General features: G+C 59.6%; 1 protein-coding gene across 3 annotated transcripts; it reads right to left on the bottom strand.

Annotated features, from left to right (window-relative positions):
• Positions 1-273: 273 nt before the first annotated feature.
• FTCD (formimidoyltransferase cyclodeaminase) lies at positions 274-16352 on the bottom strand. 3 transcript variants are annotated; one of them, XM_060010196.1, is made up of 14 exons: positions 16242-16352; positions 15416-15599; positions 14640-14768; positions 13787-13875; positions 13516-13695; positions 12353-12490; positions 12128-12259; positions 6670-6731; positions 6202-6331; positions 5944-6105; positions 2607-2650; positions 2266-2404; positions 1549-1644; positions 274-519 (listed from the first exon to the last, which is right to left on the bottom strand). In XM_060010196.1, exons 1-14 carry the CDS (start codon positions 16293-16295, stop codon positions 433-435), a joined length of 1626 nt encoding a protein of 541 aa, XP_059866179.1. In that variant the 5' UTR covers positions 16296-16352; the 3' UTR covers positions 274-432. The 3 variants fall into 3 exon arrangements, with proteins under 3 accessions (XP_059866179.1, XP_059866180.1, XP_059866178.1); XM_060010197.1 differs by having other exon boundaries at positions 274-499; XM_060010195.1 differs by having other exon boundaries at positions 15416-15617; positions 16242-16327.
• Between the last annotated feature and the right edge of the window lie 2431 nt (positions 16353-18783).

The raw sequence follows: 18783 nt of genomic DNA, 5'->3' as shown, positions 1-18783 counted from the left end.
GTCAGCAGCACCTCCCCAGGAACTCCCGGCCCTCTGCCTGTCCTCACCTTGGCAGGTCCCCGCCCATCAGGCAGCGCGGCCTTCACCCCTCCATGTGACGGGCTCTTTCCCCAGGACTCCAGGTGCTCTGGGACCCTGTGTCACCTTGGGCTGCACCTCCATCTCCCCCACCTGCCTCCCCACACTGGCACCTCACGGGGTCCCCGTCCCAGCCGCTCGGCTCAGCCCTCCCCCAGCCCACCCACGGATCCCCTGTATGCACCCCACAGGCACCAGCGTGTCCTCACTTTACTGGAGGCCCCAGGTGACAGAAGGTGACACCACGAACCAGACACACCTGCCCCCCACACCCTCCCCTCTCTGGGCCCCATGGGATGTGTCTGGAGGGGCCTCAGGGGGAAGCAGAGTCCAGTGAGGTCCCCCGCCCGGCCATCACTCCCGCCGGGCCTCCAGCTGGTCCAGCACCAGTGCCGCCTGGGTCTTGGCTTCCTGCAGGAGGCTGGAGATGCGCTGGCGGACCTGACAGACACAGGGGCCCCGTCACCACCCCAAGCCCGCCACCAACCCCGCTGGCCCCACCTCCCCGCCACCTCCCTGGGCTGTCCACTCTGGGTGACCCCAAGCCCCTGACCTAGGGGTCCCCAGCTCCTCATGGGTCTCTTGGTGGTGACGGGAGGGGCCCCTCTGTCTTTCCTGAGATTTGGGGCCAGCCAGCCCCCACCCTCCCGGTCTCCCCACTTTAGCCATGACTGCCAAGGGCAGGGCTGTGTCCTTGAGGACTTAAGGGCCAGAGCTCAAGCGGCCTGTCCATCATCTCAATGCTTCCATGGTGGACAGGGCCTTCCCTGATGGCCAAGCCCAGCCCAGCTGGAAAGGCAGGTGGGGACAGGCTGACGCTCGAAAAGGCCATGGCGCCCCCATTCTGAGCCGCGAAATCACTTTTTAAAGATCGTCACAAGATCACAGAGACACATGGGCAGTGGCCAGGGCTGGGAATGGGGGTGACTGTGGGGCATCCTTTGGAGTGATGAGAATGTTCCAGGCCTTGACAGAGGTGGTGGTCTCGCAACCCGTAAGTGTGCTTAACGCCACTGAATTGTATCATCTAACACAGTGAGCTGCACGTCTTGTGAATTTTCCTCCAATAAACAGTAACAATGAAATGATCACAAATGCTGAAGTGGGATCATTGCTTAGGCTGGAGACTGTTCTTTGAGACCCTGTGCTGCCAGCGCTACAGCCCAAGCCACCTGGGAGAGACCCCTGCCCTGGCCAGAGCCCCCTGGGAGGGAACTAGGGGGTGCCGGCAGGCCCCCAGGCCACCTGCCTCCACAGAGGCGCTGAAAGACGGCCCCAGCCGTCCCCGACGCCTGCGTTCTGCCGGCCAGGCCTCGTCCACCCTCAGGAGCTGGAGGAACTACTCATCTGATGGACACTTCCCTCCCTTGAGGACCTGCTGGCCAGGTGCCCTGGGCCCCAGGTCTGGGAGCCACGGCCCGAGGGCAGCCTCCAGTGCCCTCGGCGGGCCCGGCCCACACCCCTGCCCACCTGGTCCTTAAACGCGTCATCGGTGACATCCTTCAGGTTGATGAGCACATTGAAATACGCGCCAAACACACCCGTCTCCAGGGCCTTCACCGCCACCTACAACAGCCAAGGGGCAGGGCCCTCGTCGGTACCGGGGGGCAGCAGGGCCTTGCCCTGCCCACTCCTCAGCCCAGGGACACGGCCTGGGGGCCTCACGCCTCATTCGTGAAGACGGCAAACTGACCAGCCCAAGGGTTCCCTCCAGGCGGCAGGGCCGGCCCTCTCCCCACAGAGAGAAGCAGCTCGGCCTGGCCCCCTCCAGAGGCGGATATAACAACCAGCCCAAGGAAACGAGGCTCCTCCCCTCAGGATGGGCTGCGGACACGCAGAGCCGGCCCTGACGTTCCTGGTCCCCAGCCTCTGCGCACGGCGCGGGCTGCGGACGGGGTGCCTGTGCACATCTGCAAGCCCCTGGGTTCTGGAAGAGGGGCGGTGGGAAGGAGGGAAGGGACGGGGTCTGCGGGATGGTTAGGGGTGGCCTCTGGAGACACACTCGAGTTTCTGCTTCTCTCTGCCGCGCGACCTTGCACGAGACCGTAATGGGTGACGGAGCCGGCCCTGCGGGCTGAGACTGACCGAAACGCCCTGTGAGCGCTTGTGCCTGCCCGGCTTGGTGAAGAGCTGTGATGCCCAGTGCCCCTCCGCAGGTCGCCCCCGCAGCGGGGCTCCACAGCGTACCTGCAGGTCCGACCGGCAAGCCAGGTTCGCGCACAGGGCCAGCTCCTGCAGCGCCGGCCACAGCGAGGTCACCGTCTCCGCCAGCGCCAGGGGCACGGCCACCGCCCGCCTCAGCCCCTCCTGCAGGGCAGCCGCGCGTCTGGAAGCAAGAGGGTCAGTGGTTAGAGCCCAGGGCGCCTGGACACTGCTGGACCCACCTGATGGCTCCGCTCTGAGCAGACGGAACCAGGGTGGGGACCACAGGGAAACTGTTCTTCAATCACAACACACCCCAGTGGGGGACTGACTGGTACCAGGGCCTCCTGAGGCGTCCGGATGTCCGCAGCCAGCGCTGCGCTCACCTGTCCTTGTCCTCAGGTGTGTTCTTGGGCAGCTTCGTTGCTTTCTGCCGGAGCAAACACAGAAACGCGCGGGTGACTGACTGTGATGAGGGGACACGGGAGCCTGGGGCAGGGAGGGGCTTCACGCAGGGCCCACACCACCCCCGAGGTCGGTTCCGTGGATTAGAGCCCTGGGCTCCTGGCAGAGGAGGGCAGGCGACCTGGCGCAAGGCCCCACGTGGTCAGCACTGGAGGCTGGAGAGGAGGGTGGAAGGGAGCGGGTTCTCCAGCCCCAGGCCTCCCAGCCTCCAGGCAAGGCAACCGCACAAGCCCCGAAGTCCAGGTGTCATGGTTCAGGCCGTGTCCGCGCATCCCCGAGGGGCCACACAACCCAGGCCTCCTCTGAGGAGCCATCAGCCCATGTGTCGCCCGCCTCGCCGCTGCCGGGCAGGCCTCCCCCGTCCCGCACCCCGTGCTGTGAGCACCCGTCCAGCCCCGCTCGCTCACACCAGCGCCCGAGGCCTGCCCGCGTGCCGGGTCCAAAGGCGTAGCTGGTGGGGAACATGCCTGCTGGGTTGTAGGTTTCGCCAAATCTCCGCCCAAAACCGTTAACAGTCAGCGGGTCCATCAACGCTGCATGAGCGTAAAGGATCCCTGGACCCGACCAGAACCAGATTCTGTGACCATCCTGGACCCGACCTGAGCCGGGTTCTGTCACCATCCTGACGTCCCCTAGTCTCCCCGGGCGCCGCTCCGGCCTCCTGTCTCCTGTGACACGTGTCTTTTCCATGTGGACCCACAGCAGCTCCTCCCGGACACGGGGACCTGCCGACTCTGCTGCCGACCCAGGTCAGGGCGGGGCTGGGGGGGCAGGAGGGTCTCCACTGGGCAGAGCTTTGCTGATTTTAGTCAGGTCTGACTTTCACGTGGCCACGCCAGTGTCTGGCTGAGGGGGGCTGCCCGCCCTCAGGGCTGCAGTCTGAGTTATTTTCTGACTCACGGTGAGGTTTCTCTGGTGACTCCACCTGAGGTTGCACATGTATTCGGTGCAAGATAAGGATGTTTTCTTATTTTTGTTCAAAAGTCTGTCTTCCTGCTGCTCACTGGGGACCTAGACCAGTGCAGTGCCTATCATACTCACACGCGTGTGTGTGTGATCGCCGGTCGGGTGTGTGTGCGATCGCCGGTCGGGTGTGTCTTCAGTCTAACCATTCTATGTTAGGTTCTCTCTACACCACACCTCTTTGCTGACTCCTCCTCCTCCTCCTGCCTTTGGGTTGGGTCTCCATGTCCCTGCTGCCCCCCAGTTGCTTTCCGTCTGTCTTGCTCTAATCTCCAGCGGCCAGAATCGCTCACATTTGTTTTTAATCACGTGTTGTCCCTTACATGCACACTGACGCCTCTACTCGAGCCCCTCAGCATCTGAAGCGCCTCAGACCACAGACAGCTAGAGGTGCCCTGAGAGGAGTGCAACAACTCTGGCCTGGGGAGGCCGTTTAAACTACGACACAACACCAAGGAAAGAGCAAAAGAAAGACTGAATATTCGACGACATGAAAACACAAGGCTCTGACGGTCAGGAACCAGCACAAGCAAAGCTGAAAGTCAAGCAAGCTGAGACTCCCTGGCTTATGAAAAGGCCTAGGCAGCACCACGCAGAACCTAGAAGAAAAGGACACCTCACTTTCCTGAGAAGGAAATAAAACCGCTGCAGAAAGTATGAAAACGCTCCTCCCCCTGCCCCGCCCACGTGAGACGCTCGCACCAGGGCAGCACCAAGAGACGCACGTGACCACCAGGTCCAGTGGCCGCGGCATCGGGGCAGACGGCGGGAGGGCCACTCCAGGGCTCGATCCACACAACCTCTGCAAGGGCCACTGGGCAGCACCCTCCACGTGGGAAACACACCCGCCCTGGGGGGAAAGCCCGTCCCCGAGTCGCTCCTACAGCCCGTCCACCGAGTGCCCAGTGACGGAGGCCAGCTGTCCACACCGCCTGTCCCAGGTGCTGACTGGACCTGGCCAGAATCCCCAACAGGGCTGGTCCAAGGCCTCCACCCCAGGCGACCCCAGAACACCGGGCCACTGAGCCGGGGGTGTCCCTGCTCCAGGAGGACATAAGTGAAACTGGACATCTGCCTGCCGCCACTTGCGTAAGAAAGGAGGAGAAAGGGGAGACCCAGTTCTGCCCAAATGCACACAAACATCTCAGGGAGACGTACGCACTGGGGCTGCACCTGCTTGGGCAGGGGGACAACACACCAGCTGCCCTCTGCTCCTGTGAACTCTGAACCCCTGAAGCTTTCACCCATTTTAAAAAGCAAATAAACGAAATTAAAACATAAAAGAGCATAAGGGAAAGGTGTCAGTCTCTGTACCCCGCCCCCGGGGACCCAGCTTCTGTCGCAGGGTCACCTCCTCCCGCAATGCGACATCCTAGACTGTCCCCGTGCGGATGTGGCACTCACGTCGGGGCAGCCAGCCCAGCAGCCCCCGAGGTCGCCTGGCCCAGGTCCTCCTGCCCCGTCCCCCACCCACCCCCGAGGCGGCTCTGGATGCCTGCTGTCTGTCGGGAGCTCATTCCTTCCCGGGCGTGTCTTCCTACCCCCGTGGGGTACGAGCGCCCTCATTCCCGCCTCTCCCGGGTCCTCTCTGCTGTATCTGCCTTCAGACACGCCTGGGGCTTCTTGACCTTGAATTCGGACCTCGACCTTCCTGCAAGTTCCCCATCCCCCGCCCGGTCTGACGGACGTCCCTCCTCCGCTGCCCCCTGGATGGGCACTGCCTGGATGCAGCCGCCCACGTCCTGTGCTTCTGAAAGTGCCCGGCTCCCCGGGGGCCCTTTGTGTCTCATGGCTGAACATCTTCTCTGATCTCTGAGACCATGACCCACAGCGTTTCTTCTGTGAAGATTCCTGTTCCCGCCCTTCCCGGGATGGGAGCTCTTCCTTGGGGACCTTGTTTTCCTCCGGCATCTGCAGGTCTGGGTGTCACCCATCAGCGGGACTCAGGGACGTGGGCAGAGGGACGCTGAGCCTGGCTGACCCTCAGGACAGGTGCCCTTCTTGCCCCTCCCCCAGCCTGCAGAGACCCCGACCTGGAGTCACGCCTGCACCACACCCGCCGAGCTTGGCCCTGCACGAGCGGGGGGAGGGGGGTGCCCAAGAGGGGCTAGACCACTGTCTCCTCCCTCCAGCCCCCGGGGTCTATAGACAACTGTGCTCGTGGCAGCCCCTCCCCCTCCCCCTGTGACCCTGACCCACTTTTCTCTCGTCCGGACCCCGTACTGTCCACCGACCCCACTCTCCCTCGGGGCTGCCTCTGCGGGGCTGGTGACGGAGGCCTGTCTGCACGCTCACCAGGTAGGCCTCGAAGGCCCGGGCGTCGGCGTCCACCATCGCGGTCAGCTCAGTCAAGGCCGTGTGGAAGGGTGGGACCAGGCGCCGCACGGTCGCGTCCAGGTGTTCGAACTGGCGCCGCCCGTAGGTCATGAGGCCGGCCATGGAGGCCAGCGCGGCACCCTGGGGAGAGTGCCCTGTGCGTGGGACCAGCCCCAGGCTGGGCGACGCCCCCAACCCCGGCCGTCCCCCCCGCATCCTCGCCCAGGCCCCACTCACCATGGCTGCACTGGCTGCGGCCACGGAACCGCCCCCTGGGGCTGCCGAGCGGGCGCCCACCTCACGGACGAAGGTGCGCAGGGGCTGGTCAACCAGGCTCTGTTCTGGGCCGACCTCGGGGACCAGGTACCTGCAGGGGTGGGGCTGGGAGTGAGGGTCTGCATCGTGCAGGGGCGGGAACAGGGTCCTGGGTCGTTGCAGCCAGGCCGTAATGGTGGGGTTGGCCAGGCTGGGGGCCCCTGATTCGCACCAGTGTGTGTGGGGGGCAAGGATGTGGGTCCAATATGCAGAGTGGCTGCCCCGGGGAGGGGCTGTGACCAGCCAGGAGCTGCGTGAGGACAGAGTGGGACCTTGTCGGGACCCCACTGGGCCCCCCAGCAAGCTCCCAGCCCCATGCCTGGCGACAGAGCAGAGCTCTGGAGGACTGAGGGGGTCTCCACGCAGGGGCGGGGGGCGGGGGCTGCTCACTCGATGATCCGCTCCTTGGGGTTGAAGGGGGACAGGGAGTCCAGGCCCAGCCGGTTCACCACCTGGAAGAGGGGCCAGTGAGTGGAGTCCCCTTGACCGGCAGGTCCCACCCCTGCCGCCCGCGGGGCACCCTGCCCTGGTGGGGAGCCTGCAGGGCACAGCTGCCGCACCCCATGCCCACCAGCAGCCCTGCCGGCTGAAGGCCTCACTGACAGCAGGCACCCTGCCTGGGCTCCGGACACACCACCCACCCACCGTGCTGCTCCAGGGAGACCAAGGCCCGTGGTGACCCCATCCTGCCCCCACAAGAGCCTGTGCCGGAAAGGGACCAAGAAAACTGCCTCTTTGGACAGGATTCCAGCTCCTCGGGTGTCAGGGTCTCTCTGGTTCTTAAAGGCCGGGAGCTGCCTGATCTGCCCAAATGTGAGACTTGATATGTGAGGAAAAGTGCATTTTACCCAAATTCAAAATTAAGTTGGAAATATCCCCTTTTTGGAGTAGAATTCTTTCCACCAAAAACCACTCAGGACACTTTATAATGCTCAATGCCATCACACAGTTCCAACCCCTCTGAGCCACACAGGTGACATGTTCCACACAAAACAGAAAATGACAAGCGCAGCTTGAGGGAAACGAAGCAGCAGGTCCCCGGGGATGGTCATGAGGTCTCCCTGAGGATGTGGAAATGGGGCAGAGAGCGCCCAAGGGCTGGTGGTAGAGCCGGCAAGCAGCCCGCCTGCCGCAGAAAACCTCAGAGTGAGGAACAGAACTGTCAGAATGGAATTCAGCACCCGGCAAAGCTGGCAGCAAGTAAAGGAAACCATTCACAGCCAGAAGTGACCAGAAATGCCCAGAAAGACCTCCTCTCCCAGAAGCTGGGTCCACCCTGGAGACATCTGCGACCTCTCACGAGTAGGGGTGGTCTCGAGCCCACAAGAGCTGTGTCAGACGGGAGACCCTTGAAAGAGGACATCTCCAAGGATGAATCTTGGAAAAACCACCCATCACAGGAAATACTGGGATACTTCCCAGTCTCGGCCTTCCGTTTGGTGAAGCACGAAAACAAATCTTTCCTGGGAATTCTAACCTGACGGGGAGGTGGGCCACCGTTCACACAGAATTCTCTTCCTGTGTGGCACCAAAGCTCCAAGCAAAAGGCTCATCTAAAGTGGCCCAAACACCTAACAGAGGCAAACACAAACTAAACCAGGTGACCAAGAATTACCACAGACGAAACTCTAAAGAACAGGCCCTCACGATCCAAAATCACAAAGCGCGTGAAGAAGCAGCACCATGAGAATCAGCAGACACAACAGTCTGCAAAATCAGACCTTCAAGGACTGCAGACCTCAGAACTTTCAGATAAAAAATATAAAATAATATGTTTTAAAAGACAGTAGAGGGCTTCCCTGGTGGCGCAGTGGTTGGGAGTCCGCCTGCCGATGCAGGGGACACGGGTTCGTGCCCCGGTCCGGGAAGATCCCACATGCCGCAGAGCGGCTGGGCCCGTGAGCCATGGCCACTGAGCCTGCGCGTCCGGAGCCTGTGCTCCACAACGGGAGGGGCCGCAACAGTGAGAGGCCCGCGTACTGCCAAAAAAAACAAAAAAGAAGACAGTAGAGAGCGTCAAACACATTAATAAGGAATAAATAAATGTGGGAGAGGTGAAAGCTTCTTAGAGAAAAAGGATGAAGTTAGAAAATTCTCGATGCTCCTAATACTTGCGGCTGGAATTTTAAGAGGAGCAGGTCACTTACACATTCTTAAACTACCTCCCCAGGGAGTCCTTATTAACAACAAAAGGAAAACAGAAACACTGCAGTGATAACCCTGGGTCAGGGATACCAGCTTGACCAGAGGACCCAGGTAACGCCCTGAGGGGGACACTCCATCACTTCTGTGCTACTCCTGGCAGAAACGCACAAGCACACGCAGCCCTGAGACAGGTCAGACCGGCACCCGGCGAGCGGCGCTTCACAAAGCCACCAGCCGGTGCTCCACAGTCCGTCACGGTCAAGGAAAGACGGGGAGAACTGGGGACCTGATCCAGATTAAAGGCCATAAAAGACAAGCCAGCCGAACCCTCTGCTGCTCTGGGGCAGACCATGGACAGGGGGGCACGGATGCGATTTGATTCCGGTCTGCAGAATAGACGCCAGGCTGTACCGTGCTGGAAAGAGAACGTCCTTGATCTTAAGAATTACACCCTGACTAAACAAGGGGTAAAGGGCACAGTGTCTTCAATCTACTTTAAAATGTTCCAGAAAAAAATATGATTATGCATGGAATACAGAAATAGAGTGATACAGCAGATGGGGCCAAATGCAACAATAGGTGAACCTGGAGAGCATAAAAGAGCTCCTGGTACTGTGCTCGCACCTCTTCTGTGAGTAGGAAATTACATCAAGATAAAAAGTTACACAAAACTTTGTAACTGCTAGAAAGAGAATAGACCCAGCCATAAACTGCATCAGTGATCGCAAAATGAAGGCTGAGAAAACCACAGTGAATACGGGGGAAAGAAAGAACAAAAAAGGCAGAATATGTGGAAGAAAATGCTACCGCAGTGTAACGGGTGTCGGTAAAGTGAAAGGACCAAAAACTGGATCAAAAATACAATGAAGAAAATATTCCTGAAGCCAAACAAGAATGAACCTGTGAATCACGAGAAACCTTGTTCCAGAGAAAAAACTGATGTGGAACAATCCACAGCAAGACTCCTGTGGCAGCGTCGCTGACCCTCAAGGATAAGGATGGAATTCTTCAAGCATCCAGGAGAAAGAACCGGCCACCAGGTCAGGGTTAGCCTTAGACCTCCGCACAGGGACATTCATTCCAAAGGTGGTAACGACGTGTCTGCAACGTTCTCAGGAAAAGACTGGTGACTTGAGGTTTCGGTTGTCCTACGGTCTTGCAAGCATAACATCACAGAAAGACATTCCCAAACCTGCCAGAACCCACAGAATAAAGCCCCTGTGAGCCTTTCTTTAAAAATCTGCCTGTCTGTGAAATCCAGCCAGACAGATGGGAAAGGACAGAGATGCATAGTGACCTCACTTGTGTATAGAACCAAGATTAAACATCTGTGGGTATTTAGTATGTGTGGATATGGTTACAGAAGGTCAATGTTATACACTGACAATGTAAAAATAACAGCAAAGCAGTTTAAATCTGGAACAGAGATGACCACTCACACAAGCGCATTAATTTTTTTGTCTCTCTTCACCAAGAGTCAACAGACATTGTCTAATATTGATAAACAGCTAAAGGATTAAATACATTATTTAAACTTAAAAAGTTAAGCACCTAGAACTAATAAATGAATTCAGCAAGGTAGCAGGATACAAAGTCAACACACAAAGGTCAGTGCATTTCTAAACACTAACAGTGAACAATCCGAAAAAGAAATTACAAAAACAATTCCGTTTCAATAGCATAAAATACTTAGGAATTAATTAACTTAACCAAGGAGGTGAAAGACTACAACGAAAACTACAAAACGTGATGAAAGAAGGCAAAGACAAATGAAGGGGAACACGGCCCACGTCCAGGGCTGGAAAGACGGTGCTGTAAGACAGCACCACCCCCCAAAGTGGCCTGCGGAGTCAGCGCGAGCCCCGTCACAGTCCTGACAACGTCTTTTGCAGAAACAGGAAACCCCATCCCGGACACTGGTGACAGCTGCACAACTTTATACACACACACCAGTGGCCAGTGCACTTAAAAATGGTTAAAAGACGACAAATTTTATGTCATGTCTATTTTACCATAATTTAAACAACTGAAAAAATATTTAAGCACCAAAATAACCAGCTCCCTAAAAAATAGCACAAGTCTAAAAAATCAGGAAATAGAGAAGCAAGAACGACAGCAGTAAATGCTGTGCAGTTACTGTCTCATTCATTTCCTGTGTCTCACGTTATGGGAATGTAGATTCTTTTCTTAAAGTGTATATTATGCTTTCAGATGATTATGTCTTCAAAGCTACACCACTGAGTATAAGCTCTGTTGGCTTCCGCCAGACAGCAAAAGGCAGACCTCCCTCTACCGCACTTCACAGATAGTACGTTTCTGACACATTGAAGGTTTGTGGCAACCCTGCTTCAAGCAAGTCTATTGGCACCATTTTTCCAACAGCATTTGCTCACTTTGTGTCTCTGTGTCACATTTTGGTAATTCTTGCAGTATTTCAAATCCTCCTCCGGCACAAAGATCAGGACTCTGTAAGCTCAGATGATGGTTAGCATTTTTTAGCAATAAAGTACTTTTAAAGTAAGTATGTACACAGCTTTTTTAGACATAATAGTATTGCAAACTTAATAGACTACAGTCTAGTGTAAACATAACTTTTATACACACTAGGAAACCAAAAAAATCGTGTGAGTTACTTTATTGTGATATTCGCTTTCTTGCAGTGGCCTAGAACCAAAGCTATGCTATCTCCAAGGTGCCTGTGCTGATAAAAATTAAGTCAAACTGATACATTTGGATAAAGTTTTTAAATTAATAAATCAAAAATAGAGATAAATATATTGTTATCAGGTAATTACCAGAATTCCTAAAAATAGACTGACTCCTCCATACAGCCCAAAGGAAACCACATACTCTCATGCCTAAAACTAGGACAACAGTAAGTCCAGACATACCTGCTAAATTAGTAGATACAAAAGGATAAACTCAACTACCAAAAGACAAAAGCTTTCAGAGAGGGCTTCCCTGGTGGCACAGTGGTTAAGAATCCACCTGCCGATGCAGGGGACATGGGTTCGAGCTCTGGTCCGGAAGGATCCCACATGCCACGGAGCAACTAAGCCCATGCACCACAACTACTGAAGCCCGCGCGCATAGAGCCCGTGCTCCGCAACAAGAGAAGCCACCGCAATGAGAAGCCCGTGCACTGCAACGAAGAACAGCTCGAAGAACAGCTCCCGCTCGCCGCAACTAGAGAAAGCCGGCGCCCAGCAACGAAGACCCAACGCAGCCAAAAATAAATAAACAAATAAATAAAACTTTCAGAGAAATCCAATCACGCGTTCATTATAAGAAACGCCCTCAAGACAAAATGACTCTGAGGCCAGAGCAACAGGACTGAGAAGGACGGCCACACCCAGAGCCGGCGGTAGGACCTGGGACCAAAGGAACAACTTTGTGAATAACCCAAATCCCAACAGGCAGGGAGCGGACGAGGGGCAGGTCCTTCCATCCGCGGGACGCGGCTCCAGGACAGGCACCGGGCCCCGTCCTCTCCGCTGAAGTTTCACAAGACTGAACACATTTTAGGTCACACAGAAAACCTCAACAGTGTCCCCCAAGTGAAAACAGTGTGATCTCAACTTCCAGGCACAGACAAGAAAACAAAGAAGGAGGAGGCCTGGCCCCGCAGACAGGGCCCCAGGCCCGGGGTGCAGGCGTCCGGAGCCCCCGACCTGCTCCCTGACTCACCCCCAGCCCCACCCACCAGCCGGAGACGCTGCCCCTCCTCCAGGACGAAGAGGTTCTCCTTCTCGCAGTAGAAGGCGGCCACGTCCAGCAGGGCCTTCAGAGGCACCAGGCCCACCAGCTGCGAGCCCACCACCGGGAGGCTCAGCTCCTGCAGAGGTCAGAGTTCGGAGGTCGGAGGTTGGGGAGTCAGCGCCCAGGGGGCTGGGCTTGAGAGACAGGGGAGGGGACCCACCCTGCTCACCTGGGCTTCTCTGCAGGTCTCCTCGTAGACCGTGTGCAGCCCTGTGACCTCAAAGTCCAGGAGGTTCATAGACACCTGAGCCAGGTTCTTCTCATCCAGGTACCAGCCGATGCCCTGCACCTTTCTCAGGCGTCCTGGCTGCCAAGGAGAAGGCTTGCCCAGCCTGGCCCCGCCCAGCCTCTCCTGCACCCCGCACTGAGAGCCCCTTGGCCCTGCATCCCCCAGCCAGCCCGAGGGCTCCCTTCCACCCCAGACACCCGGACGAGGGGGGCCGTGGCCTGAAGACCGTGCGGTGCAGCCAGGCAGCCGGCTTCAGGCAGGTCTGTTCCTCACTCGCCCATTCTCATCTGAGCCGGGAAAGGGCCTGCCCACCACGGGAAACCAAGGCCCCGAAGGGTCAGTGCCACGGGGCCCGCCCTGCACAAGCCACAGGCTCAGACCAGGCCGGGCGGCCCGGGCATCCCGCCCACATCCCTGTCCTGGGGCGGTCTCTGCCTCCCACCCCTTGCCCCAGAGGCCAGCTCCTGGCCCTCACTGCCTGGGGTGACTCAGTCTACCGTTCGGGCTTAGGCAGACTCTTGACGTCAGCAGAGCACAGAGAAGGATTCGGGAGTTGCCGTGTTTTTGTATTGTGTTTGCAGACAACTGAGTGTTCAGCACGGAAGCTGGGCTCCCAGGGCCTCAGCTGCCTGGAAGGCCCAGGGCTCTGGGAGTGGGGCCTGACAGGTGGGCAGGGCCTCCTTCACCGGGTGTCTCTGTGTCTGTGTCCAGCTCGAACTTTCTGCAGGAGCGATACTCACACTAGGTGACAGCTATGATGGCAGACTTGGTGGATCAGGGCACCTGGGGGTACCTGGAAGTACCTGAGGCATCTGGAGGTACATAGGGGCACCTAGGGGTACCTGGGGTGCAGAAGCGGCTGTTTTCCTATCAGTGTGGAAATGATGCAATATTTTAACCACAGCTGCAGCCCTGCAACTTCCATGGAAAATGTCCTTAAAGACCTGCTCCCCAGCTTCAAACCCTGGAACCCCGACCCTGCCGGTCCCACGTGGCGTGGAGCCCGAGGCAGGCTGGTCAGCAGCCCCACGCACGGGGCAGGGCCTGGGCCCCCTCCGGCGGCGGCATGGGTGCCCTCACGGCGACCCCGCGCCCGCCCTCACCTGGCCCGCCCCGCGGCCCTGCTCCCGGAGGTCGAGGGCGATGCGGTGCGCTTGCTCCCTGGTGCTGAGCAGGTTGACGTTGAACGCGATGAGGAACTTCCGCGCCCCCGTGACAGTGGCCCCCCAGCTGGGGACGAAGGAGCTGGGGCCGAAGTCGGGCGCCCACTCAGCCTGCTTGAGCTGTGGGGAGACCAGTGGGTGAGGGAAGGCGGAGGAGGGCCCACCCTGCGGGGTCCGCCCCCAGACTGCCCACTGGGAGGGGACACCGCACCTTCTCAGGCAGGGCCTCGTACTCGCCGGCCCGGATGGCCGGCAGAGACTGGCGGCTGGCCGTCCGTGCTGCCTCGCCGTAGAGGTACACTGAAAGGGGCCTGGTCGGTCAGGCCCTCGGCCGGCGGGCGCTGCAGGACCCCCATTCCCGCAGCTCCGTCTTGCTGGCAGCGCCCCCATCTCTGAGCCCCGTCAGACGGGTGTGGGTGGTCGCTGATGGGCACTCTGTATGGGCCAGGACCCGTCCTCTGCCCACCCCTGCTGCCCCTGCACAGATGCCCGAAAAAGCCATTGCCCGCCCACAACAGGGGCTGGAAGGATATTCGTGTTTCTCTCCAACGTGCATTTTCATTGAACGAGCAACACGCCCGCAAATTAAGGAACGAGGAGGAGAGAAAACAAAACTCACCACCAGCTCTGACACCTGCACAGGGCAGGTGACACCTGTCCATCAGCCGCATTGCAGGGGGCTGGACCTGTGCCCGGGCTCACAGGTCCGCCTGCTGCCCTGTGCTGGGCTTTTCCTTGATTTGGTTAATTCCCCAAAGAGACTGTTTAGGGGTCCCCGTCCGTCCTGCTCAAGTCCTTTACAGAGCGGCTCCTCGGTCCCTGCCTCCCTGACGGCTGGGACCCTGTCCCTGTGGTTTGTCCCATTGCAGGAGAAGCGGGACATATTCCCACCTGTCAAAAACCTGCATGGTAGGGTTTTTGGGTTTTTTTCTTAAAATGCATTTTTAAGGATGCAAGAGCAGAGAGCCTCAACGGATGGTTGAGGCTGCTGGGAAGTGAAGTGAAGTGAGGAGGGGCCAGCTGGGGGAGCCCCTGGGGTAGGCCGCCCTTCCCCAGGCACGCACCTGGCACACCCAGCTCCTCTGCCAGCCGCTGGCCAAAGGCCTGAGCACAGAGCACGCATTCATCCATGGTGACGCCCCTCACTGGGATGAAGGGGCACACGTCCAGGGCGCCCATCCGAGGGTGCTCCCCTGCACAGAGATGGGGGCTGAGGAAGCTGGGGCCCGGGTGTGGAGCTCGGGGCAGACCCTGCACTCCAGCCCCCTGCACACGCACACCCGCACTGACCACAGGGACCCGGGAGAAGCAGCCCCCGATTTCTGCGGCATCTCAGGGGTAAACCCCTCCCTCTCCTAAGAGCCGAGAGGATAAGTCCGAGCCCTCAGGGAGGGGCGCTGTCACCCGGCTGCCTTACAGAGGGTCCTTCTCAGAGCCCAAGTCCCACTGCGGGTCAGATGGCAGCTCCCGCGGCCCCCTCCCCCCAGGCGGTTCCTCTGAGATAAGCCTCCATCTCTCTTCACCAGTTGGGATCTCTTGTGAATTCCCTCCCCCTCTGTGGGCGTCCAGAGACCCTGCCCTTTTGACCAGCTCCCCGTGTGTCCACCGACCTTTGACCCTGCTGCCCACAGAATGTGTTTGGTTTGTGGGCTGTTGACAGATCGGGCTGTGTCCCCCACCCCCGCCCAGGGCCTGCACAGAGTGCGATCACCTCTCTGCCAGCCACTCCAGGGCCCCCTGAAACGTGGACGGGGTCCAAGGAGCATCCAGCCAGTGCGATGGCCCCATGCCCCTGGGGAGTCCTGCGGGCGAGGCCGGCCGTGCGCACTCGGGCCCTCACCTCTGTGCCTGCCCATGTCGATGAGCCGGTGGGCGACCCGGGCGGCATTGAGGGCCCCCTCCACCACGTCCTCGGGGCGCCCCACGAAGGTGTAGACGGTGCGGTTGGTGGAGGGGCCAGCGTCCACGTCCAGCAGCACGCAGCCCGGGGTCTGCACCACCGCTCGGGAGATGGCGTCGATCACCTGGGGACAAAGCCAGGCCTGCGCCTCGGTCTCCCCATGCGGAAGAGGGGGCGGGAGCTGCACGGGCCATGCCCGCCCTGCCCCCATTCAGACACGATGCGGGCGAGGACCTGGACATATGGGGGCCGGCACCCGGGCAGCACCCTCCGGGAGAAACTGAGGCAGGAAGCAGAAACCGGGCGCAGGGGCTCTCAGGGCCCCGAGAAGGTGACCCACAGGCCAAGGTCACAGAGGGGCAGGGCCCCAGTCCACAGGCCACCTGTGTCTGGGGGGTGGAGCGTGAAGGGCCCGGAACCTTCTGAGGCAGCAGGAAGGCCTGCCCAGCTCTCTGTGCCTCAGTTTCCTGCAGGTCATGTGGGGATGAGAGCGGCGCCCACCTCAGAAGGTGGGGAAGGGAGACGGGGTACCCCCCGGGGACCCTGAAATGGCCCTGGGGGTCGGGCTTCAGGGGCCCTGTTTTCACACAAGAGGCCAAGTGAGCCCCCCGGACCCCAGGCCCAGACCTGGGCCAGGACCTGGCTGCCTGCCTGCTGCCACCTTCCTCACCCTTTCCAGAGAAGACAATCCCCAAACTGCACACTGAGCCGCATTCTCCTTGCCCTGAGCCCCTACACCGCCCCCCGCCGCCCCCTGGTGCCTCACCTCCTGGTTCTTCCCCTCCGAGAAGTTGGGGACACATTCTACCAGCTGGGACATGGTCCAAGCCCTGCTGTAGACGCTCCTCTCGCCAGCAGAGGTGGGAAGGAGGCCAGCAGGGCCTTTATGCCCTCGGGCGGCGCCCCACCCCAGGGCCAGGCTTCTTATTAACCGAGTACATGGGGGAGGGGCAGAGCCAGGACCCGAGAGGCTGCCAGTGGAGGGCGAGGACTGAGGCCTCCACCCACGTGGGCGTGGGCTCCGCCGAGGGAAGTGCCCGTGGCCTGGACCCTCGGGGGAGGGTCCTCGGCAGGCGGCGGCTCAGGTCAGCCCAGGCTTGAGGCCCAGCTGGGTCCAGGGCCCCCTGGTGACCCTCTGGGTGACCGTCCGGTGACCCTCCAGGCCTTTCGTTCCTTGGCAGAACAGCCAAGCCTCAGGGCTGCAGGGGTGAGAGGGACCATGTGTGAGGCCCCGGCACCAGCCCTGGCTCTCAGCAGAGGGCAGCACGCCTGGTCGGGCAGGAGAAGGGGCAGGGGGTGAGTGTGTGCGGGTGCGTGTCTGCCGGCGGCGCGGGCAGGTGAGGCCCAGCTCTCCCGGCTACTGGCTGTGCTCCCCGAGGCCGGAGGGTCCCCACGAGGGCGACGCACCCCAGGTCAGCAGCACAGGGCCCTGAGCCCAGAGAGCCAGCTCGAGTCAACACCGTCTTGAAGTCCTTCATGATTTTTGAACAGGGGATTGTTTCCATTCTGCAAAGGCCCACCGATCACATGGTCATCCTGGCAGCACATGGACCCCCACAGACCCCTCCCTCCCAAGAGCAGACTGCAGCCATCCGTGCTCCTCCCGGAAGCAGGCCCCCACGCGGCCTTTGTGGGGTCAGCGTCTGGGCCAGTCACCACAGGGCCAGGAGAGGGGATGCCCAGATCCCTCGGGTCAGCAGCTCTCTGGTCCTTGGGAAGCCCCCCCCTCCAGCAGCTGCTCACGGGGACTGGAAGAGGGAGAAGGGCTGGGCGAGCCCAGAGACCCCGGAGGCTAGGGGCAGGCCCGTCCTGTCCAGCTGTGGCTCCCTGGGCTGACTGTGGGTGAACGTGGGTGATGGCCGTCCTGACCCCCGGGTCCCAGGAGGGGACGTGGGCACCCCGGCAGCACCTGGTCCTTTGCGAGGGCTTAACCAGGGCAGCTCTCCAAACTCAGGCCCCGACGCCAGGTCCCACCCGAAAGAGCCCGCAGGCCCAGGGGAGGGGGCCCAAAGTGCCCACCAGACGGCCCTGCGTCCTGCAGAGGGCCCCCAGGTGGTGGGGAGTCTCAGCAAGGGTAGTGTCTGGCAGCTGGGAGGGATGAGGTCTGTTAAGGGCTGAATTGTGACCCCCGCCCCCAAATTTATATGTCGAAGGCCTAATCCCAGCATGACTGTGCCTGGAGACAGGGTCTTTGCAGAGATAATGGGGTTAAAATGAGGTCACTAGAGTGGGCCTGATCCCATAGGAGTGGCATCCTTATGAGATTAGGACACAGACACCCACAGAGAGTGATGACCATGTGAGGACACAGGGAGGAGACGGCTGTCCACGTGCCCGCGGAGAGGCCCCAGGAGGAACCAGCCCTGTTGCACCTGGATCGCAGATTTCAGCCTCCAGAACTGTGAGATGATAAATTTCTATTGTTTAAGCCGCCCTGTCGGTGGTATTTGTTACAGCACCTGAGCTGACTGCGACAGGGGCCAGTGCCTCTGGGACACACAAGGCTGTGACAACCAAGGGACAGGGCGCCCTAGCACCTTCATCCTCATACCTACAGCAGAGAAGGAACCAGGAAGGTGTCCTGACTGCAGAGCCTCAGGGGGCCACCTGCCCTCTCCAGGCTCCAGGAGAGTTGGGGGCCAGAGGGCTCTGGCAGGAGTGGGGCTGTGTGTCCTACAGAGACGGTTCTGGGCCAGGGCTTGGCTACGGCTGGGAACGCAAGATGCAGGGACAGGACCCAGTGTGATGCTGGGACCAGTTTTTTTTTTTTCTTTTCTATTTTTTTTCTATCTCAGGGGAGTGGGACCAGTTCTTGGGGGCAGTTTTGAGACATTAAAATTTTTGGCAGGTGCTAAAAATAGCTCCTGAATAGGGGACCCTAGAAAGCTCCACCACTTACAGGAAAAAGCCATCTCACCAGCACCCGGTTGCTGGTTTCTACCGCCACCTTCCAACCAAAGGGACCAGGGCTCTCGATCCCAGAACCAGGCAGAAAATCAACGCCCTTTGCACACTGGCTCCCCTTCCCCTGGGGGCTCCTGCTTCCTTGAATCATCTCCCAAGTAAACTGCCCCTCCTGCGCCAGCCTCGCCGGCAGGGCGCACCCACACAGCTGCACGCGGGCACGTGGCTTAAAGCGCTGCAGTCGCTGTCTTGCAATTCCTGACTTTTGAAAAAGGGGCCTGTGTTTTCACTCCGCCCTGCAGATTCTGCAGCTGCCCTGCCTGCTGCGGAATCCTTGCCCCAGGCTCCGCCTTCGGGGAAACCCGCAGGGGGACGGACCGCTGCCCTTCCAAGAGGAGGCACTG

This window comes from Delphinus delphis, chromosome 4, assembly GCF_949987515.2.
Source record: "Delphinus delphis chromosome 4, mDelDel1.2, whole genome shotgun sequence".
Lineage (NCBI taxonomy): Eukaryota > Metazoa > Chordata > Mammalia > Artiodactyla > Delphinidae > Delphinus > Delphinus delphis.
Note: the sequence above shows the minus strand (reverse complement) of the source record. Positions and strands in the feature narration are given on the sequence as shown.

Bases quoted from the DNA above. Each gene is read 5' to 3' on its own strand.
- FTCD (XM_060010197.1), bottom strand. From the start codon at position 16,295: ATGTCCCAGCTGGTAGAATGTGTCCCCAACTTCTCGGAGGGGAAGAAC. The intron at 13,876-14,639 runs GTGCGTGCCTGG...GGCCCCTTTCAG, and splicing joins AGAGGAGCTGGGTGTGCCAG to TGTACCTCTACGGCGAGGCA. The intron at 2,651-5,943 runs GTGAGCGTGCAG...TTGCTCCGGCAG, and splicing joins GGGCCTTCGAGGCCTACCTG to AAAGCAACGAAGCTGCCCAA.